This window comes from Lytechinus variegatus, chromosome 6 (assembly GCF_018143015.1).
Source record: "Lytechinus variegatus isolate NC3 chromosome 6, Lvar_3.0, whole genome shotgun sequence".
Taxonomy (NCBI): domain Eukaryota; kingdom Metazoa; phylum Echinodermata; class Echinoidea; order Temnopleuroida; family Toxopneustidae; genus Lytechinus; species Lytechinus variegatus.
Genome location: NC_054745.1, coordinates 25,321,991 through 25,345,922, shown reverse-complemented (window position 1 = coordinate 25,345,922; position 23,932 = coordinate 25,321,991). Strand labels below are relative to the sequence as shown.

At 41.5% G+C, this 23,932-nt stretch overlaps 1 protein-coding gene across 1 annotated transcript in view; it reads right to left on the bottom strand.

Moving 5' to 3' along the window:
- The window catches only part of LOC121417258 (epidermal growth factor receptor kinase substrate 8-like protein 2), a 62,476-nt gene that overhangs the window by 11,909 nt on the left and 26,635 nt on the right, over positions 1–23,932 (bottom strand). Inside the window, 13 exon segments of the mRNA XM_041610895.1 lie at positions 733–865; positions 1,215–1,395; positions 3,820–3,903; positions 6,228–6,291; positions 8,231–8,410; positions 9,039–9,192; positions 9,427–9,683; positions 17,307–17,496; positions 18,040–18,263; positions 19,767–19,982; positions 20,440–20,555; positions 21,478–21,513; positions 22,592–22,809. Of these exon segments, the coding sequence (XP_041466829.1) occupies positions 733–865; positions 1,215–1,395; positions 3,820–3,903; positions 6,228–6,291; positions 8,231–8,410; positions 9,039–9,192; positions 9,427–9,683; positions 17,307–17,496; positions 18,040–18,263; positions 19,767–19,982; positions 20,440–20,555; positions 21,478–21,513; positions 22,592–22,809 (2,053 nt within the window).

Here is a 23,932-nt window from a genome sequence, read left to right as displayed (position 1 = left end):
ATTTCTTTATTAATTTTCATTTTCACTTGTTTATTGTTGTTTTTCATTTATCTGAATTATGATTTTAAATTTCTACTACTATCATTATTTCCATATTCTCCTATTCATTTCTCTGTTTTATTGATCATTATTCACTAAGTCACTAATTGATACATAGCATTATGAGTGGTGAATGATAAACAGAGTGAGGACATTCATCATGATATGTGCATTATACCAAATACAACAAGCTTACACAAAAGTGCAATATATTTTGGCAATCAATTGCCATATAATTTTGAAATCAATTGCAACATAATTATGCAATCAATTGCAGTATAATTGTTGCAATCAATTGCAACATAATTTTGCAATCAATTACATCACAATTTTGCGATCACTTGCGCCATAATTTTGCAATCCATTACATCATAATTTTGTGATCACTTGCACCATAAATTTGCAATCAATTGCAACATAATCCTGCGATCAATTATATTATGATTGTGCAGAACTTGCAACATAATTTTGCAATCAATTACAACTACAGTGAAACCTGTCTATAGTGACCATCCAAGGGGAACACAAAATGTGGCCTTTATAGACAGGTTCTTATACACACAATCTGCCTCCATAGGAAGTGGTTTTAGTGGTCACTATAGGCAGGTGACCACTATAGACAGGTGGCCACTAACACAGGTTTGACTGTATTTTTGTGCAACAACCCCCTTAAAGTCTGGTCTGGAGAGTTACCTGTAGAGCAGCTTTCTGGATCATGAGCTGGGAGTAGACCCTGGAGCCATCATCGTGACAAACTTGCTGCAGCTCTTCCTTGGTAAGGCTGAACAACTGGGCACCATTCAAGATTCCAAGACTGTGCACAGTCCTATATGATAATGTGTACATGAGAATGGGATGGGATAAGCAAGAGAAATGATATCAATCTCCAAAATTAGTCTCTTCGCAGAATATTTTAAAATATTGGCTTTAAAACAGAGGGTGGGTTTGAATCCCGGCCATGGCGCAATTTCCTTCAGCAAGAAATTTATCCACATTGTTCTGCACTCAACCCAGGTGACGTGAATGGGTACCCAGCAGGATTAATTCCTTGAATGCATGAGCGTTGAAAGGCAGCTCGAGCTAAATTGGGGGTAATAAAAACAACAACACCCCTCGGAATAGAACATTTCAAGATAGATGGCGCTATATAAATGCCTATTATTATTATAACTTACATGGGACTGAAACCTTTTGATTCAAGCCATCTCTTCACATCATCCCGACCCGAATCATACGTCAGGGAGACATCGCTGATACTTCGCCTGGGAATGCGGTAATTCTTTGCCTTTCCTCCGTTGCTGACGCGATTCTTCAGCTCTTCCTGGAGGGTGTCGTATTGACTGCTAGATGACGGTGCTGCAGACAGATGAGAAAATAATATTTAAAGATAAATTCTGGTATTGGTGGTAACATCAGAAATAACTTAATAATAATGGATATTTAGAGGCGTTAAAAACAAAAAGTACCATAGCGCGTACAATGTATGAATAACAATTTAACATTTGCAATAATTACTACAATATTCAAGATAAAAGGGGAAATTAATTATTGAGTAAAAAGGTATGTCTTAAAGGAAGATTTGAAGCCAAGAACTCTGAAAGCATTTCTTATTTTAAGAGGGATAGCATTTCAAGTCCAAGTCTTGGCAGCTGCTACAACAAAACGTTTCTCGGCAGAGGAAAGTTTTGACAAGGGAATGCAAAGTCTGCATGTGTCAGTGATTGAACGAAGATTACGAGAGGTTGTGTGTAATTTGATGGCATTATTAAGATATTCAGGTGCCAATTGATTTAGAGTTTTGTATGCATATAAACAGACTTTGAACTGAATACGTTGGAATAGATGTACCCAGTGGAGTTCTCTAAGTAGGGGTGTAGTATGAGTTCAGGATCCAAAGCCAAAAATTAATCGAGCAGCACGATTCTGAATAAACTCAAGTTTTTCTCTATCCCTAGCTGACAAACCAGTACATGTATATAAACTATTGCAGTAATCTATCCGAGAAAGAATAAGTGCTCGCACAGCATGGTGACATGTCTAAAAATCAATGAATCTACGAATCCCACACAAATTGCTGAGATGATAATTACAATTGCGGACAACCTGTTCATAGAATTGAACAAAACTTACACACAGTCACAGAAACTATAAACATTTGACATCTATCATAAATCTGTAATTATAATTACACAGTCATGGGAAAATAAAGATCAGAAAAAGGCCTGTCCGCTTATTGTGTTTGCCCACATTTTGTTTCCTGTGTTAGCTACACCGGGAAAAGCATGCATGTGCAAATGAAGAATATAATTTCGAGCAAGCCTGAATTATTTCAATGAAACATTGTTGTTCTAAATAAGCATTGTCGCATATACAGGTATGAAAAATAGTTTAGGATTACTTCCAACCATTTCCTAACAAAATTAAATTTCTATACCAGAACTCGAACTTAGCCTAAATATAACAACTGTTATGATGATAAATTAGAAATGTGAAAATCATTTCAACAATTATATATCATGTCATAATTTCTCTGGGAACGAAGTATTAGGGTGAGGGTTGGATGAGTGTTCTTGGTTAAAAAATCTGAGGATTCGGATATATATGAGATATCAACAGGTTCATTTAATGGCCTGCATGGTGTAAACATCAAAATACTCCAAGACACCGCAGTTTTATTGTAATAAAATTATTCTGATTATCCATATTCACCATGTTGTCACTGGGGTAAATGCATTGAAATTATGCATACACTTCCAAATGTTATCAGTTGAAATAGACAATGGGCCGCCCCCCCCTCAAAAAAAAAAAAAATTGTACATCATTCTGTTACTGGAATAAATTGTCTGTGTTTTCTAGTTCACACAAGAAGTTGTAATGCTAAAAACTTATCATCATTAAGTACAAGAAGAATTGAGTGAAATGGAGGTGGGAGGAAGGATAAGGGGATGATTTTTTTGTTTTGTTTCCCACATGCTAATCAAATGTAAATTAAACTGGTCACTTAAAAGTTAAATCAGGAATTCAATCAGTGTAATTGCGTTTCACAAAGTCCATTTAATACAACTGCATCAGATTTAGATTTACATCGGTGTAGTAACAATAAACCTTGAGTTTACAGGCTTTCTCATGAATTACCGCAACATTGACATTTGCTCAAACGACAATTGCTTTGGGCATTATTTTGTCTAAGATAAAGAGTTAGGGTAAAGTTTGCAACTTAGAAAGAGGGTTTTATGTTAGCTTTAGGATAGGGTATAGTGTTAAAGCCAGATTGAAGTCAGTCATTCCATTTGCATATGACATAATTCGTAGCAGAGCAATAGAGGGCCCGTCATATCTGCTGCCTGGTATTTTTATCTTGCTCAGTGTTTTTCGAGCTACTTTTATCAATTTTATGACATTTTACTTGGTATTGTTGTTTTTACCATTCTCATTCTTTTCCATCTTCCTCTGTGATTTTCGTGAGTAATTTTGGTTTGTGTCACGGTTGTTTTTTTTTCCTGGTATATCTTTTGTGATTGTATAATATGATAATCGGTTGGTTGTTATTTTGTGCTTATATTTCATCTTTACAATATTTTACTTTGCCTTTGTTTATACTGTACACTGGATTTTTCAGTCTTTGGACTGTTTTGCCAGTTTTCTTGATTGAATAATATTCCCATATTACTACTACCACTTCTAATACTACTTCCACAATTGTCGCCGGAGCAAATGTCATGGGACCACTGCTACTGCATTCATTAATCTTTAGAGTTGGGACACACTGGTACCACTCACCTCTATCCTGTATCTTTGATGGTCTTAACTGTTTGTTCTTTAATGTGTTTTGGAGCTGCGTGGCAAAGTCCATACCATTTGCTTCTGAAAGGTAATAAATCATTAAGAAACAATCAAAAGAAAAGATCAATGAAGGCTGATTAACATGACCCCGTTCTCATTACCGCCCTAAAACCAGTTTAGTGGAAACTAGTTAAACGTGTAATGCAAACTGTCCAAGCTGTCTCGGAAGTGAGCTTCCAAACCGGTTGAGAAAACCCACCTAGCGATATAGTTTTCAAGATTGCTTTCCCCAGACCTGCCAACGTCTGGGAATGAAAAACTGTATTTTGTGATAAAAAAAAATGTATTTTTCCCCAAAAAAGTGTATTTCATAATAAAATGCTTGGCGCACCCACTCATCGCGGCGCTCAAGCTGCATGCAAGCTAAAATGCGCACTGCTCTTGCAGATGAAAAAAAAGAAAATATTGAAACATGTGTATATCTTCACCCTGGTTTTAACAAAATGATTAAAAAAAAAGTTATCTGAAATTACATTGATTTAATAACCATATTTGTGTATATTTAATGGAATACAGACTTATAGAGATGATTTTTCTCAATAAAGTACGTTTTTTTTTTACGAAAAATCGTACTGCCATATTTTGGTTGCAAAAACGTACTACATGTAAATACGCCTAAAACGTACTGGTTGGCAGGTCTGTTTCCCTCGTTAAACTTGTGTTAGCGCGAGGACTCAACCGTTTTACGGGAAGCAATCTTCGCACATTTTGAGCGCGCTCCTCCACACTCGTGTGTGGAATGTCCACGTTGCGGTTTCAAATTTTGCGCAAAATATGTCACCCCCACTGACAGTGTTCTCATAGCGACAAAGCCACTTTTTGTGAAGTGGTTTCAAAACTACTTTAGGCTGATCAAATGGTAAAGCTAGCAAAAGCGATCTTCCAAACTGGTTTCCTGAACCGATTTCCAGTAAACTAGTCGTAGAGAGTAGAATGAGAACCGTATGCATGTTGCATTTCAAGTGCTGATTACAACCCTTAGGTACTTGGAGGAATATAGTAAGAACAGAAAAAGTAAAAAAGGAATGTTACAAAAATAAATAACTACATCTGAGTTCATGTTTAAACTAATCTCAGAGCTGCCAACCTGAACTAGAACATTTCAGTACAGTGAAACCTGTCTATAGTGACCACCCAAGGGAAACACAAAATGTGGCCTTTATAGACAGGTTCTTATACACAAAATCTGCCTCCACGGGAATCAGTTTTAGTGGTCACTAAAGGCAGGTGGCCACTAACACAGGTTTGACTGTATTTTTAAAGCTGAACATCAGTATTTTGGCGAGGAAATCAGTATTTTCAGAGAAATACCATAGGACAACACATAAAAATGAAACTTGAGAAATCAGTATTTTGCATGAAACCATCAGTATTCTTCTTATTTATCAGTAATAAATACTGAAAATCTGTACTACTTGGCAGCTCTGTAATCTATAGGAAACCAAAAATGAAACGTGTGAAGTTCTATTATTTGCTCTTACTGTTTATATATAAGCCAACTTATTTCAAATCATTCTAAAGGCACTAAAAATTAAACAGAAATGAATCTACAGCAAACGCAAAAATACAGAGATATAAAAAAGGAATAACAACATCATGTTAAGCAGGGCAAGCTGGTAGAACAGTTTTCAGAACTGAAGTGGCTACCCTGGATAAAATTTGGTGTTATTATTGTTACTATTTTTATTATCATCATTATTGTTATTGTTATTATTATAAGAAATGGAGATGAGATTGAAGGACGGAAGGTAAAAGGTAAATGCTAGTTTTGGTAACGATATCAAAATGAGTTCGTACAGAATCCAATGAAATGACCACTAAAGTGTCTGTTTGTATAAATAAAACGCATGTGCCAAAGGATTCTGGAAGAAATTGTGTAATTGCTGAGAAATCAGCAAATAAGCACGGGATTCGGGTAGGGCGTCGGGCCCGACGCCCTAAGCAATAATTATACATTGTCCCACGTGCGCTTATCTGTGTTGGGGATTTTTGGTGTGAACATTTTTCAGCGTAGATTTCAAGATTTCACAAAGTCCAGTTAATGTAACTACCAGATCTAGATCCTCGATGATATACTGGCAATTAAGCCTTGTTTTACAGACTTTCTCATGAAATCAGTGTTAACTGCAACTACTGGAATTTCTCTTTAAAGAAAAAGGAAAAAGGCAAGTACGAACAAACCCTCAAAATAAAAGGGAGAAAAGAAAGACAGAAAAGAATGAAGATTTAGCGCCCAAAATAGAAAGAAAAAAAAGGAAAAAACTCAAAGAAATGAATAAATAGGAAAAGAAATAAAAGTACAATTTACTAGATAATTTCTTACATGTAAATAAAGCGATACTTACTTTGAGTTGAATTTGGTCTACCTGACCCATCAGCTGGGGGTGGTGGAGGAGGAGGGGGCGGGGCCTAAAACAACAACCAGAAAAATACAACCAACTTTAGACTATGCATCACAAAGAGAGCAAGCACTGCACAATTCATTTTCAGAGGAAAAGTTGTTGAATCTGACACCATTCATGAACAAGTGGAATGCCTCTGGCTGTCTCACCTGCATCACGCGGTTCAATATAGCAGCAGTGCTGACTTTGAATACTACTCTAACTTGCACAAGATGTTCAGTGATACATGGTTACTCTTATGTCCACTTTTGATGAACTAGACCAATAAACTTACAGAGATATGATGGTTATTCAACAAAAAAACCCAACATGGCCAAAGTTCATTGACCTTACATGACCTTTGACCTTGATCATGTGACCTGAAACTCGAACAGGATGTTCCGTGATACTTGATTACTCTTATGTACAAGTTTCATGAATCAGATCCATAAACTTTCAAAGTTATGATGGTAATTCAACAGATACACCCAATTCGGCCAAAGTTCATTGACCTTTGACCTTGGTCATGTGACCTGAAACGCGCACAGGATGTTCAGTGATACTTGATTACTCTAATGTCCAAGTTTAATGAACTAAACCAATAAACTTTCAAAGTTATGATGGTAATTCAACAGATATCCCCAATTCGGCCAAAGTTCATTGACCCTAAATGACCTTTGACCTTGGTCATGTGACGTGAAACTCATGCAGGATGTTCAGTGATACTTGATTAACCTTATGTCCAAGTTTCATGAACTAGGTCCATATATTTTCTAAGTTATGATGACATTTCAAAAACTTAACCTCAGGTTAAGATTTCGATGTTGATTCCTCCAACATGGTCTAAGTTCATTGACCCTAAATGACCTTTGACCTTGGTCATGTGACATGAAACTCTATTAGGATGTTCAGTAATACTTGATTAACCTTATGGCCAAGTTTTATTAACTAGGTCCATATACTTTCTAAGTTATGACGTCAATTCAAAAACTTAACCTCAGGTTAAGATTTGATGTTGACGCCGCCGCCGCCGTCGGAAAAGCGGCGCCTGTAGTCTCACTCTGCTTCGCAGGTGAGACAAAAACTATCCTGTGGCCTACAAGATAAACTTTAGCAATCGCTGTAGAACATTGTTTATGATCGAGTGCATGACTACAATGTACAATTAATTGTGAAAATAAAGCGTGCAATTAATCGCGAACCTTTGTGTAACGGGACCCTGGTGAGTCAAAGAGACATTAAAGGGGAATGAAACCTTTGGAATAAGTAGGCATGTGTTGAAACAGAAAAATCGAAGAAACAGATTAACAAATATTTGAGAAAAATCAGACAAATAATGAGAAAGTTATGAGCATTTGAAATTTTCGGCATTTTGCTCAGTGAATTCTACTCTACAGTACGTATTAAGATATAAATATTTTCAGCCCAGACCATCCCTTTAAGCTCTTGCAAAATTTATATCATATATCAATTTAAAGCTTAGTAAGTGAATTATTTTCAAACTCAATAAAAGTTGCAATAATCACTTTTGTTGACTTATTGCTGGTTCTGGGTGGCAGGTCACATATGAAACTGATCCACAATGTGCTGCACTCAACCCAGGTGAAGGAAATGGGTACTGGTGGGTGTTTCATAAAGCTGTGCGTAAGATACGAATGACTTTACGCACCACTGGTGATCCTTTCTTGTGCTATGTGATATCCCTGTATAATTGTTTCATGACCCAAGAACATGTTCCAGTCGTTCGTAAAGTTGTGCATAACTTTACGAACAGCTTTATGAACCACCCACCAGGTAGGAAGTAATTTCCTCACGAAGCTATGTGCGCTGTGAACGCCTAGCTTAGCCGGGTAATATAGGAGCGCCTTGAGCACCTAACAAGGTGGATATGTGCGCAATATAAATACCCTATATCATTATCATATGTTTATAATTGCACTTCCCAAAGTTCCAACATGTATACTCACTCCAAACGTTGACATAGAGGGAGGAGGGGGCGGTAGCGTGTTTGGCGGCTCCGGGACGTGATTTGAGTTGGTGTTGGTGTTTGGAGAGGGCGAGGTGATCTTGAGAAGCGTCGAGGGAACGTAACCGGACTGGCCTGAGGTATTCCTGACCTCCCACCACTTACGTTGGTCATTTAACACCTGTCAGAGAAGAGAAAGGTATTGATGTCAATGCTCACAATGTGCAAAGCAGTAAATATCTTGCCCTAGACAAAAACCTACAAGTTGATACTAAGAATTTTTTTAAAACTGTTAACTCTTTGCCCGCCACGTACACTATCCCCCCTGCGCCACATTAATTTTGGGGTACCGTATGCATTCTGTGCGAACTGTGACTTGAGTTGTCGTTGGCAGTCCGCTGGATGTGCTGCAAGTCGTCCGTGGCGGGCAAAGAGTTAATAAGACTTTGTAACATCAGTCCTGTAAATTGTAAACTTTTTCACTTAATAATCGTTATTTGATTAGGGTAAAAAAATTCAGCAAGTCTTTCCCCGAAGAGGAAGTTTTGTTGTAACTTCTGAAGGTTTCCATGGCGAAGAAGGATACTGTATTAGGTTTCACGGTACATCAAGTATCTTCTAGGGCAAGTGTTTGTCCTGAAAAGGACCACCCAAACTTGATATTTCGACAAGTGTGTTCATGCCGACTTCAGGGAAATGATGGTCAGCTCTTTGAAGGAAGTTTTGCCTAATAAGTCTAATTTTACACAGTCATACATAAATGCCTATTATGATTTCCCGGATTCCACTACTTTTCTCATTATCTTTACCTCAAGTTGTTCATCTGCCATTATGGTCAGCTCTTTGAAGTTGCGTGCGACAAAATCAAAGATGGCGGTTGCCATCTTGGCCCCAGGGCGGGTAGGGGTGGGGCTGGATACTGGCTTCGGAGCTGGAGGGGGAGGGGTAGGAACTGCTGAGGTCCTATGTAGAAGAACAGAAAAAAAGGATTAATGTAAACAAAATAATCAATATTGATCTGAACCTTTTACTATTTCTGATCTGAATATGAAAGGTTTTGCAAGAAATTTTTGCAACAGGGATCTGAAGGGAATGAATTAGAATGTTGAATCTTTCATTTTCGTTGTCTTCAGATATTCTTGCCCAAAGGGTATTATAGTAATGATTATTAATGTGAACCAATGCCAAAAATCTTACCTAGGACTATGGGCCAATGGGTCCGAGGTCTGACGCTGATGGTAACCGTTTCCATTAGCATGGGTGGGAGGTCCATGTGAGTGACCGATGGGCCCGTTTGTGTGAGTAGCTGGACCGTTCGTGTGAGTACTGGGTCCATTTGAGTGGGCATTGGGCCCGTTGCTGTGGATGATCGGCCCGTTAGCGATGTGGCCGCTATCGTTGGAAGGTTGCCTTTGGTGGTTGTGGCCGAAAACCGGGCCGTCGGCTTGATCGCTCTGCGAAATTAAAGAAAGGGAAGTGACAAGTGAGGATTATTTTCGCTGAAAAAAAATCCAGGGTCTGTACTATAGAGGACTTCCTACTCTGGTAACATGGCTCAGCAGATAATCAAATAATAATAATAATCCACTTTCATAGCTAAATACATCGGAATGACGTCTCTAAGCGCTTTCCAGATATATCATTACCCCGGTCATCAGATCCTGGCATGCCTGCATACAATGTATGCACCTTCTCCACTCCCTCAGGAGCATTCCAACAAGAGTTCCAAGACTCAATAGCTAGGCATACTACATAGGCTTTCGCATCCTACCAGGTACCCATTTACATGTAACACCTGGGTGGAGAGGGGCAAATTGTGGATTGACGCCTTGCCAAAGGACGCTAGGCCATGGTGGGATCCAAACACACGACCTTCTGTTTAAAAAGCGAGAGTCAGAACCGGTACACCACGATGCTTCCTTGGTAATTCATCATTGTACCATCGTAGGTTTATATAAATTAGGTGTTCCACTAAAGATTGAAAGGTGACTATTAAAGTCACATTAAAATTCAGAGTTGTGTGCAATATACAACGCTTTGCTACTTCACATTCGTGAATAAAATATGAAAATACTTACCTGATTTTCTTATTTACGAGATAACTCATACATCTACTTGATTTGCTAGTTCAGCCCTCTGGACTGCCATACCCGAATAGAACTCCCAAGGATTTAAAAAGCGCGAGCGCGCCCTCTCCCGTTCAGGCTTACTACCCATGATCACCGCGCAATTAGCGTCCATCTTCCTCACCTTTCGCAAGCCCATACGTTGAAACATGTTGCTACGCAAGGCGGAGGGTCGGTGGGAGGGTATCAAGTAGATGTATGAGTTATCTCGTAAATAAGAAAATCAGGTAAGTATTTTCATAATTTACTTCAATAACTCCATACATCTACTTGATTTGCTAGACCAGCACGGACTCAAACCGTAGGGAGGCATGTTTTCAATTGTAAGCCTAAGAAAATTTAAAAGAAAAAACAAAAACAACGAAATTTAGGGAGAGGGGGAAAAAGCCGCAGCTGCTTTAAGCGCCGAAGCAGCAAATCTCGCCTCGCTGGACGGAATGTCCTTCAAGTAGAAAGAAGTGAAGGAGTTAGTTGAGCGCCAAAAGGCGGCCCTCAAAAATGTCCTCGAGAGGAATGCCCTGTATACTCAGGAATACTAAGTATCATGGGCCCTCGGCCTAGTGTCAGGAGAACAACATCACCTGCTGACTAGAGCGTAAGAATTGAAATTTGTTGAAAATTTCAACAAGAATCGTGATCGGAAAACTGAAGCTTTTAAGGCTCAGTAAGTGATCAATCGACCAATCTGAGAAGGCGAGATATCTCAGAACCCCTACCGAAATTTAAGCGTGCCGCTTGCTAGTAACTAGCATGCGACTAGCAGGGCACTCGCTTAATAAGCGAGTGCATGCTAGCGAACAGTCCCTGCTCGCTAAAAGATCGCTTAACTATTACTCTGCACGCATATCACACGCTTATTAAGCTAACCGCATGCTAGTTACTAGCATGCCGCAAGCTTGCGCAAGCTAGTCGCACGCTTCCCGCAAGCTTGGAAATTTCTGTAGGGGAAGCCTCCGCGTGGGAGAAAGCGCCCAGAATTCGATATCTGTCTCAAATGCGTGAGGGCAGAAATCTGCAGAATTCTGATAGAGAGCTGTGGTAAAAAGTTACTAGCGGTCCGAAGGGGACCAGGAACGACGGAGAGTAGGGTTTTAGGAAGAAAACCACTCGTAAGGCAGACAAGGGTCGAGAAAGCGACTGAGTGCCATCCTGTTAATAAGGAATGCCGCGGACATGTTGCCTATGTAGAATAGAGCAGTCTGGTCAAAACAGCTCAACCGGGCGTGTCAGGGATACAGCGCGGTACACATCACGACAAAAGTGTGTTAGACCGAGTGATCGAGAGAGAACTCAGGATCCCCTTTCTCCCATACTGATTGAAGCACCCATCTGAGGGTGCAGTGCCCGCGGTGGAAGAGGTGGCTTGGCTCAAGCCACCATCGCCGAGAGAGCCCGTGAGGCTAGGCTGCGATGGCTGTCCGCTGGGCGGGGGAATCCCTAGCAGCAGCAAGTGTACGCCAGAGGGAGCTGGCGAAAAAAAAAAATCTGTCACGATATTACGTGTAAACGACCATCAAGAGATGCTCTAAACGAACAGACATCGCCAGATATGATACCTCAACCGTTACATTCCCAACGGAATCGAATGAGGTAGCAACGGCCCTGTCCTATCAAGTTAGGGACGGAAACTGGCTAAGAGTGTCGAAGTCCTCGCTTGAAGAAACAAGCGAAGGAGACTTGAGGAAGTAATCACAAAATTTCCATCAGTCTGCGGTGAGAACCAGTTGTTTATGAAAACAGTCACAAGGCCTGTTTCTCAGGTGATCGTAAGAGCGAGCACCGCCGGCGCCGGTTGCGGCAGCGTGGAACAGTCCGATATCGGTAAGATAAGGAGCTCCAAAAAGCTGCGGGGGGGGGGGGGGCGGCAAAAATGACGCCCTAAGCAGGGGGGGATGAGAATCTAAATTTCTAAAAGAAGAACTCCAGTGAAGTAAATCACTTACATGGAGAGGCTCATCCACAGTCGGCCCGAGAGAAGGCGGGTCGTAGTGATCGTGGTTAGGAAGGCATAAGCATACATCCATCCACTGTTACATCATCCTCGGTCGTGCGGTGACCCTGGCCACATGCCTTGCATGGAAGGAGGATGAAAGCAGCATGCGGGGCGACTCGAGTGTGCCGTGAAAAAAAATTTCTAAGAAAGAAGCCGATTCGACTAACGGGCACGGTAAAGACATCCACCGTAGACCACTCCGCACAAGGAGGGAGCGGCGGAGACGCCCGCAAGATTGACCCACATAGAGGGCAGTCTATAAGATAGACAGTTAGAGCTCGACCGATGGTCTGGCGGTGTACAGTTTGGTGTGAACTCGCCGACCCGGTACGGTGGGTGTGCCCAGAAAGTAGGCATAGAATGCCGACAGAGAATCCTGGGGCTTTAAACAAGTTTGAACGCACGTACATAGCCAACAATCTCATGAGATGTACGGCGGTTACTTTCCTCCGAGATGATGTTTACCCAACCGGGAAAGACTCGGGGAACAGCTGTGAATGTCAACAGGAGGGATATCTAGCATATGAAAAGCTGATTCCTTCCACGTATTCGGTGCGGGTGCTGCCGGCGGTGTCCGGGGGGACGACCGGTGATGGCAGCTCGGGCAGGGTTCGTACGAGCCGCCCGAATACGAGAAAAATAGGTTAACATAACCATAATGCACCGGGTGGTGAAGGCATAGCGATTATTAAGCACAGGAGAACTTTTAATCGCCGTGACATTCAGATCCGATATACATACTCATAAGCTCGGAGAGCTATGAGATAGTGAGACATACCGCTGAGCGGTGATGGTGCTCATATCAGAGTCGCCCTCTCTTCAGCGGCGATCGCTGGAGAACGGGTGTCTGTACTAGCCCTGACTCTGGCGTTGCAAGGGTAGGAGCTAAGTAAGACAGGGCACCCTTACTTTCGAATAGAAAGTGAGGTTCAGGCCAGAAAAGCGACGGTCCCGTCGCCTGGGCGGACGGTCCGCGGACGTGATAGGTTGTCCTCTCAAAGCAGCCAAACATTCTCACGAGAGAAGTGCGGCATGCGGTATGTAAGAGATTCATACCTCCAATCTACGGGCCCGCTTAGGGGGAAGAATGGAGAGAGTTACCGCTGAAGGAGTCGTCGCCGTATGTGAGCTTGACGTAGAGGGCGAATTCGGGAGTACCTGCATAATAATCGCCCCCCCCCCCTGCCTCTGCCTTCTCGCTAGCCTCGAGAGGCTTGAAAATTTCGAGACGGCGGCGCCGGAGCCTGGCGCTTCCGGGCAGCAGCAGAGCGGGGGTGGGTTTACACCCACGGAGCTGGCGGCTTCCTCGTCGTAGGAGCCGCCTCGTCTAGAGCGACCCCGTCACTCTCCGAGACCCCCAATTCGGCCGATTGAGCTCGGAGCGCCTGAAGAGGCGGGGCGAGAAAATATGGACTCCCTTGCTTCATCAATACCCCCGCTCGGAGGGTAGATGTGAGGTAGATACTTGTCAAGCAGCGCCTGAGCGCTTACTGAAAAGTCGACCGTGGGATAGGGGTTGTCCTCGTAAAGGGAGTCTCGCTCTATGGACTGAACCGGGGGGTTGTCCAGTAAGCGCCGGGGTGGCCCCGCGTGTCGGCTGGGACACGTGCTCTGAGATCGACGAAAATGCTGGAAAGCACACGCGATCTTGGGGCACCCGGTTAGTCGGTGCACTGGCTGGCGATTTAACAGAATCGCTCGAGGATTTCCCGGGTGTCTGGTGGTTATTGCCCACTTGTCTCGCTTGATGCTCAGGGGCATCAGCGGGGTGAGTAGACGTCGAGGGTGGGGTGAACCCGCACTACTCGAAAGCAGAATGTAGCAGCATGAATAGCTGTAACATCTGACCACCGACACAAGGGTCTGAAGGAGGGACGCCCATGGCAACAGGGCTGGCCGACCTCACCTTCGACCTCTTCTTCTTCGCGGCCTCCGCCGGTGTGGCCGGGGCAGAAGAAGGCACAAGAGGCACGGGTGATTTCTTACGATTTGCCGCCCCTGGCAGGGCGGCCGTCAACAACGAAACTTCACCCGAATCTGACGGGGTCAGATTGTGGTCACAGTCTGATGTGTGACGCCTCTCGCGGTAGCAGAATGTAGCAGCATGAATAGCTGTAACATCTGACCACCGACACAAGGGTCTGAAGGAGGAACGCCCATGGCAGCAGGGCTGGCCAACCTCTCCTTCGACCTCTTCTTCTCTTTCTGCGGGCTCCGCCGGCGTGGCCGGGGCAGAAGAAGGCATGAGAGGCACGGGTGATTTCTTACGATTTGCCGCCCCTGGCAGGGCGGCCGCCGACAATGAAACTTCACCCGAATCTGACGGGGTCAGATTGTGGTCACAGCCCGATGTGTGACGCCTCTCGCGGTAGCAGAATATAGCAGCATAACATGTATGACTGTAACATCTGGCCACCGATAAGAGGGTCTGAAGGAGGAATGCCCATGGCAACAGGGCTGGCCGACCTCTCCTTCGACCTCTTCTTCTTCTTCTTATTTTGCGGGCTCCGCCGGCGTGGCCGGAGCGGAAGAAGGCACAAGAGGCACGGGTGATCTCTTACGATTTGCCGCCCCTGGCAGGGCGGCCGCCAACAACGAAACTTCACCCGAATCTGACGGGGTCAGATTGTGGTCACGATCAGATTGTGGTTACAGTCTGTGTGACGCCTCTCGCGGTCAGGGGCTGGGCGATCTTTCCCGATGCTGTCAACGGAGGACGACTTATACGGCAGAGATCCTGACCTGTGCCGGGGGGAGAGAACCGCACTCTCCCTCCGGACTTCTGGTGACCCGGTAGCCGGTGGGTCGCATAGCCCTATGGGTGCTGCGGCGGCAGGACCTAGTTTAGGCTTGGAAGCCTTGGCTACCACTTTTTCCTTTGTCCGAGACCGTGGCACCACAGTCTCGGCCTTCCTTCTCTTAGCATCCGACCGCAAATTCGGAATGCTGATCGACGCACCCTCATACTCACCGCCGCTGGGCGCTCACCGCGGCGTCCCTCCTGCTCGCCTGGAGGCGGCCGACTTCTGTAACTTGCAATCGGGACGGTCCCCGTGGAGGGCACCAGGTCCTCTGGGGCTGTGTTAGTCCCATTCAAAGATACCTCTCTCTACCCTGAAAAAGGAAAAACAAGAATTTTTCTTTTTTTTTTCTTTTTTTTTTTTACAAAGATCTCGCTTAGATTAAAAGTGGAGACCGGAGTGGTCTTTCCCTCCTCCTAAAAGGAGTTTGTTTGAGCAAACAGAACAAAACAAGAGGGGAGGGGTAGGGAGGAAGAAGAACCTAAGAATAGTTTAGGTATCTGCCTGTAAGAAAATAAAAAGGAGGTCGGAGACTTTGAAAAAAGAGACTCCTACAAGGTTCCCCTACTATATTCTCTTTTTTTTTTTTTTTGTGCCCGAAGGAAAAATTCGAAACAAAAATTCAAAAATGAATGCAAGTTCAGAAGAGAACGAAGTTTCCACCTGCGAAGAAACACAAAAACAAGCATTTCAGAGCAGGAAGAAAAGGGATTGAGAGACAAATAATTCCAGATAAGAGAAATTTTACGATAATTTCCAAGAGGAAAAAAAAAGGTAACCTCCTGTGGAAAGGTAAAGAAATTCAGAACAGGAGGAAGGAGGAACGTCTCTAGTAACGATTCCAAGAGGAAGAACGACACAGTAAATCCTCAAAGGGAATCGTAGAGCCCGCCTGTCGAAATAAAAAAAAAAAATATATAAGACTAGGAGGGAAGAGGGAATTGAACGAAGAAAACAATTCCGGGACAGGTCAAAAAAATTTCTAACAGGAAGGAGACCCCACCTTTTTTTTTTTTTTTAGGGGGGATTGAATAACCAAACAATCATCAGGTATAATTGCGTAAGCCGAATTAAACAATCCCCGAAGCGTCTGTGAATAAAATATTAATCAAGAATTTTATTCAGAACAGAAAGGAAAAGGAATTGAGCTTTAGGATGCGCCTGTGAATAAAATATCAATCAAGAAATTTATTCAGAACAGAAGGAAAAGGAATTGAGCTTTAAGATCCGCCTGTGAATAAAATATCAATCAAGAAATTTATTCAGAACAAAAGGAAAAAGGAATTGAAGAATTAATCAATCAATAATCAATCGAAAATCTTAATAAATCAATTCCAGAAAGCAAGGAAGGAACAGAGTTGAAGATCCCAACCTGCAAAAAGAAATAACAATAACACCCTCGACAACAAAGTGTAGAGGCTGTCTAGAATTTAATTCAAAAACGGCACCAAAAGCCACCACGCTTTGAACGTGAAGAACAATAACCATGACAGGTGGTGAAGGCTTGCTGCCACGTAGGCAGGCCAAGCCCGGTGCCTCGCGAACGCGCTAGCGATGCGGCGCGACGAGAACTCAAACGTTAGAAAAACAATTTAAGTGTCACCAAAAACACGTCTAAAAAGTCACGCCAAGTGTAAATTCTGAACACAATCTTACACACAAATGGAAAGATTGAAATTAAAAGGGAGAATGCACCACAGATAAGCGAAAATAATATACCAAAGCTCAAAAAGATTTGAGCTCTTAGGAGACTTATCTGAGCACGTCTTGACAGGTGGCTTGCCGAAAGCAAAAAAGGATGATGGACGCTAATTGCGCGGTGATCATGGGTAGTAAGCCTGAACGGGAGAGGGCGCGCTCGCGCTTTTTAAATCCTTGGGAGTTCTATTCGGGTATGGCAGTCCAGAGGGCTGAACTAGCAAATCAAGTAGATGTATGGAGTTATTGAAGTAAATTTACTTGTTTATCATCGTGCTAATGCAAGCAAATGTACACCATACTTAATGGTATTCAATAAAAAAGGATATAACAACTTTGTCATGAATTTGTTTGAGATATCTCATAGTTATTCGAACTGTAAAGACTAACAGATTATGCTTTTACACACATTTTCCATTGACCCGCAATATATCTCCATCAAAGCCCGATCTCGCTTACCCTCTCAGAGAGCCTCCTTGGCGACTCCCGAGCCACCGCAGCCGCACTGGCAGCAACTGACGCATTGTTGACAAGTACGCTTGTATTGAAGTCTTGATGAGGCTGGGGTTCTGGGATAGGTCTCGGTGTCCATCCATCGCGGAAGCGCGGGACGTAACGGGAGACGGGGCGATCCTTGGGCCATTCGGTTCTGCAGGGATAAATGGTTTCAAGCATATGCTGCATAATGAGGTGTGATATTTAAACCAAACAAAACCCACATCAACATGGTAGATTCATTACATACATGTAGACCCATATTCCAAAGTCAATGGTCTACCTCTGTGCAAGGATTATGGAGATTAAACTATTTCAAAACTATGTAGATTGTAGTTTTCTTTATTTTCTTGTGCCCTTATCTAGTACCTTGATGCCTGAGAAAACTAATTTAGTAATCATTCCCCAAGTTTCTGAGTGATTTTATGGTCACATGAGCTGATAAATTGCAAATATATTGATTTGTGTTACAATTGGCTAAACCTACATGTACATGTAGCATAAAAGCCAACTGCAAATTACACTACATCTTAGACAAAATGAAGCCCAGAGCCATTGTCGCAGGGGCAAATGTTGTGTCACTATCAAAAGATGTATAGGATAATTATACAAGATTCATGTTAATAGATTTCGTCCAGACAACAATTTGACAAGATGCCTGAAGAATCCAAGACTGAACAGGCCGAGGGTTACTTACGATGGTAAGGTCCAGGCCCTGCCCAGAGACGTCCAAAGCTCGTTCTCCCTAGACGTGAGGCAGTTCTGTAGGAGGTCCACCGCCTGGGGGCTCAGGAGGGGAGAGACCACGCTGGCAGCGAGTTCCGGACCTTGACAACTCTGGATGATCAGCTTCAGGGGGACAAAGAGAAAGTGGACCAGCTCGGGGGCATTGGGGTCATGGATGTGGGCTTTCAGCTTTGCCTGGAAGAAGTTAGAAAGAGTTGGAGTGGATTGATAGTAGAATCAATGATTACATATCAATAATACATTGTACATGTGCATGTATAGCATTATCGATCTTGTTGCGGATTCATTGGCATACTGGGTTACCCAAGCTTTGGCGAGAGACATTGTCGGAATAGCCATTTTAGATCAGAAAGCAAGTTAAGACATATTATCTGCTTCAATATCTTAGATTATGGCCTGGAAATGATTTTTTTTTTAAAGTTAATTCATTTGTAGAGAATTTTAACTCTTCATGCGTTCACCTGTAAACCCCCTGTGTGTTGCATTATTTTAGCAGTGATCCCTCTATGCAGTATAATACACTCTGTTATTTAGAGTGACATTACTTTTATCTGATCATTTTGAAAGAAAATGTTGTGTAGCAAACATGTAGAGTGTTTCCTGGTCTTTCTTATCGTATATAAATTTATTGAATAAATTATGGAAAAATGTATAATAAATTGCATTTTCTAAATGCTTTCTCCTAATACTTCCAACAAAATTTGGCCCTACTTTTACTTTGGTTCTTGTGTTAGTGGCATGATTTTTATTTATCCACTTGGACTGTTCATTACATAAGCTTTGTATTGATACCAAAATCATGATAATCTGATAAAAATAGCCCATATGATAAATAACAATAAACCTGGCCATGGTTATTGTTTGTGAGGAGGGTTTTATTGATTTTTCTCCTCTCCCTTTTCAATGAACTTCCTGGCTGTGATCAGGATGTATTGATTTTTTTGGGGGGGTACCTCTGATCTCTATACTATAGCATAGAGATCAGTGGGGGTGACTAGTAAAGATACAATAAAGTGGGGTGCCATGATTTTGTTCGGAAAATAAACGCGATATAAGTACTAATTTTCAAGGAAAACTCAACGATTCTGTAATTTGTAAACTGCGATAATCCGTCGAACGCTAAACCAATGTCGCACGCGCGATCGATTGATTGGTACACATGAATGGTATACACAAATGCCAGGCTATACATTGTAGCTAGGCACGCTCCGGGGCATGCAATTGATCGAAAAAATATGGGACAGGGGACGCGTCTATGGGAAATGTGTGGTGTGCAAAAATGCGAACGAAACACGCCTACAGATGTGCAATAATGCGAACGAAGCGCATGAAGAGTTAACTGTTTGGAACTAAAAAAATAAATAATTTTTATTAGTTTATTCGTTTCAAATTTCTGACATCCATTTATCGGAAAACCATCTCTTTTTTTACCAGAACGGCTTTGGAATCCAGAAAGAAAATTTCTTATCCCTACTTGATAAATTCGAAGAATTAGTCTTCTCATAGAATGAACTTACCAGTAAATTAAAACAGTATTTAAACTTTTGGAAGCACTCGATGTATTCCCCATCAGTAGGGGGTCTTGATTTAGCCAATAAAAAAAGAACAATTCTTATCCATACTTGGTATATTCACAGAAGTAATCCTCTTAAGAATCGAGTGCTGTTTAAAACTTACCAGTAAATTAAAACAGTATTTGAACTTTTGGAAGCACTCGATGTATTCCCCATCAGTAGGGGGTCTTGACCTAGCCGATAAGAGACCATCGCCGTGTTCCCTCCGACGATTCTTCCTGGACTGACGTCTCCGGCTTAGCTCTGTGTATGCCTCAGCGGCTTTCTGTAGTCTGCCGATGAATGCCTCGATGTCATCGAAGCAGTGATTCAGAATTTCCTTAGAATAATAGAAAATAAATTTGGGACATCAATTATATGTAGCCTTTGTACTTGTAGGTGTGATGAAATGTATTATTCACATTTTTTTTATAACATTTTCTTTTTATTGCTGTATATTTCAACTTGAATAAATAATTCTTACTTTTATTCTTCCTCTACTTATTATGCGTCCATATGCCTCCTCCTCCTTCTTTCTCTTCTTCTTCTTCTTCTCCTCCTCCTTCTTCTTCTTCTTCTCCTCATTCTTCTTCTTGTTCTTCTTCTTCTCCTCCTCCTTCTTCTTCATCATCTTCTTCTTCTTGTTCTCCTCCTTCTGCTTCTTGTTCTTCTTCTCCTCCTCCTCCTTCCTCTTCTCCTTTCTTCCTCTCCTCCTTTCTTCCTCTTCTCCATCTTCTTATTCCAATCACAATTTGTTGTTAGGGTTATTTCTATTATTTTGATACGTTTTCTCTTACCACATCCCTCTCTGTCCTCATAGCAAGCAGCTCAATAGGTTCCTCCGACTCAGCTGACTTTACTGGAGCTGATTTAGGAGACTGGAACCCCCTTGGTGAGATACCATTCCCATTAGCTGTAATGAAAAGTAAACAAGAACTTATGTGAATAACTGATACCAGTCTGTCATTTTATCATTCATCCCTTTGGAGAGAAACTATCGCCGTTTGTTGTAATGAAAAGTAGAGAGGCAACTTATTTGAATAAATGATACCAGTCAAATACCAACTGAAATCATCTCTCCCATTTCTTTGGTTAGAATGAAAACTTCCACAACACAGAATGATAATGGAGGACATAACTGGAACACCTCTGATAACAAACCATTAAAAAATCAATGAATTTTAATGTGAATAGAAATAGTGTGATACATAATATCCAAATATAATCTACATACATTACATGTGTATGTAATTAAGAAAGGAAATTCAGATGGATAAATGATTAATTACAGACAGAATCACTTTGTTAGAAACTGGAACAACCTTGATGACAAACCTAATTACACGGTCAGAGAGAAATCAAAACCATTTACACACGAGGTTACAAAAACTTATATGAAAACGGTCTCCATTATTTCTACATGTCAAAACACCCTTGATGACATACATGTAACATCCATTGTGAAAAGTAGCGTTAAAGAAAAATAAGACTAACAACAACAGTAGAAATAATAACAAAAATAAGATTATGGTTAGCTTCAAACACAAATCCAAATACAGTATGTAAAAGAGCCACTATTCAAGACATCTTTTGTGCATGTGCATGGGATATACATCCTTTCGGTAAGAGTGCAGAAGGATAGAACGAATGTCTGGATGTTTTATGATGTTCCCTTAACTGCCTCATTCAATTTCATGAAGCGTATTGCCTCACATTTTTTTTTTCTTTACATGTGGCAAAGTGCTTGGTAACTGGGAAACATCCATGCTATATTGGTTAATTTTCCTGACAGCTACCCAATACGTGTTTGCCCATTTTACGCAAAAAATACTTACAAATTCTAGTGCGTGATACTTTATGATCAAGATAGCCTGAAAATTACAACAATTGCAGACAAAAACACACTCAATATTCTATGCTACATCAATGAAGTCTACACAATATCTGGATTTTTTTGGGGAAAATCACTCCTTCCCCGGATGGGAGGGATGCGCTTCAGGGGAGCATTTCATGAAAGGACTTGTCAGACGTTTTATCCGACAAGTCCTGTTTTATCCGACAGTTACTATAGTAACAGTGCTTCTCAACCAATCAGAATCCAGGAAAGATGTCAGATCTGACAACTTGTCGGACAAAAATATTGATGAAACACCCCCCAGATGAACACAAACATTTGGATTGAGAGAGGGAAGGAGAGAACGGAATAGACGCATCTAGGTAGAAGAGGGGGAGCTGGTAAAAGAATGGAGGGAGAAGAGAGAGTGTGAAAACTGTGCTAGTTTCTCAGCTATTCATTGAAGGAATCAACACACACCAAAGGAAACAGACAATATGTGACCAGCCACCCCAGCCCAAATCAACTATAAAGTTCCCATAATTTTGAGATTTTTATTGAGTAAAAAAAAAGGAAATCCTAAGCTTTAAAATGATATACCACATGTTAAAATTGATATATGATTGAAAGTAGGTGAATTTCAGTGAGAACTTGAGAAAAAGGAGGAAAAAACAATGTTTGAATTTTGGGGCTTATTCAAGCATGAGTTGTGTGCATTCTGTGCAATCTCGCTGAAAACTTACATGTAGCAGTCCACAAAAAGATACTTGTGTCAAATAAACTCTTCTTTCTTGCTTCCTATTCAGTTTCAATCCTGAAATTTTGACAGTATGAAGAAAAATTTCCATTAATGCTGCAGCAACATTTCCCCTACGGCAGCCGTACCCCGAGCCAAAAACAGCCGTTTTATCTATTTTTATTCAAATCACATGTAGCTGGTTCAAAAAAATGTTAAAATGGCTGTTTTCGACTCACAGGGGGGAAATTAGAAAGGCTAATCTTCAAAATTATGCCTTTTATGAACACCAATTACTACTTAGGCTGTTAACACAGAACCTTCCCTGGCGACTTATTGTTGGTTTGGGGGTTGACTGGTCACACACCAAGCTCCCTACCTTGTGCAGCAGCAGCTGCAGCAGCGAAGGCTGCCACCTTGTTCTTGACGTTCCCGGGGACATCGATGGGCGGGGGCGGGGCAGGTTCATCGGGAGGGGGCGGGATGAACATGTTGTCGGTGTCGTAGGCCATCCTCCTGTCGTCCCCATGGACCTGGGCCTGCGACTGCATCTGTGGTTGGGACGGTCCTCCGGGTACCATGCCGTAGTTTTCCGACCTGGGTGGAATTGACCACGCAAGAGATAGACATCAAAACAACCACACAAGATACAGACATCAAAACAATTTACGTATTCCTTTTTTTTAAATGAATTTAAATTCGTAATTCAATCAGATATATTGGGGCGAAAGAATAGAATTCTCTCACTTATGACATTAAAAACTGCCCAATACTCTCATGATTTAAGTCACTATCAAAGTAAATTTTGTTTAATTACTTAAACAACTTCAATCCCCCCCACTGTAATTGTATTTTATCATTTGTTTTTATCTTGTCTTATCTTCTATTCTATTTTATTCTATCTTCTGTGTTTTTGCATTGTGTGATGATGTGTTGGTGTGTGTGTGTGTTTATATATATAAAACCTTTTTTTACCAGTTATGATATTTGTGTATTTGGCTCTAAGCAGTTTTGCTTCTTAGGGGTCCTGACCATTAAGTCATTAAGTAATTTGTAACCTCTTATATTTTGTATTAGTTTGCTTGTATCATGTTATTTTTGTCAGTATTTTGATGTCTTTTTAATGGTCAATAAATTGAAATTGAAAAAAAAGATAGGGTCATAGGGGCAATGTTTTATGTGTGTGGGTTGCCTTTTAAAGGAGATACAGACCATCAGCCTTGTGTAGCTTTATCTCAAACCCTCAACTGCTCAAAATCTGGTCAGGTTGTAAACCCATAATGCAACATTCAGAGCACTAGTAGTCTTGCAATATAGACCCATTCGAGTGTAATATGCACAACTTGTAATTCACTACCCCATACACTCATACTACAGTATCAAAGGCAAAACAAAAATAATCAGCAAAATGTCATTACAAATACAGGTTTGATAATGCCAAATGCAAAACTCCTGAAGGGAATTTAAAAGTGAAACATGCCCATAAACAAAATGACAAAATAAAATCTTTGCAAGAAAATGCACACCTAGTCTTGTCAAATTGCTCATTACCAAATGATATGCTAAACAATTTATTTTTCTATGGAAATTCCATTGTTACCATCGACAAGCTCTGTTGACAAAATGACATTCCATTTCCTCTCAAGGCACATGTTTACTCAGATATCCCACTAATTCCCTTTATCTGGTCTATTTTTAACATTTACCTTAACAAAAAGAC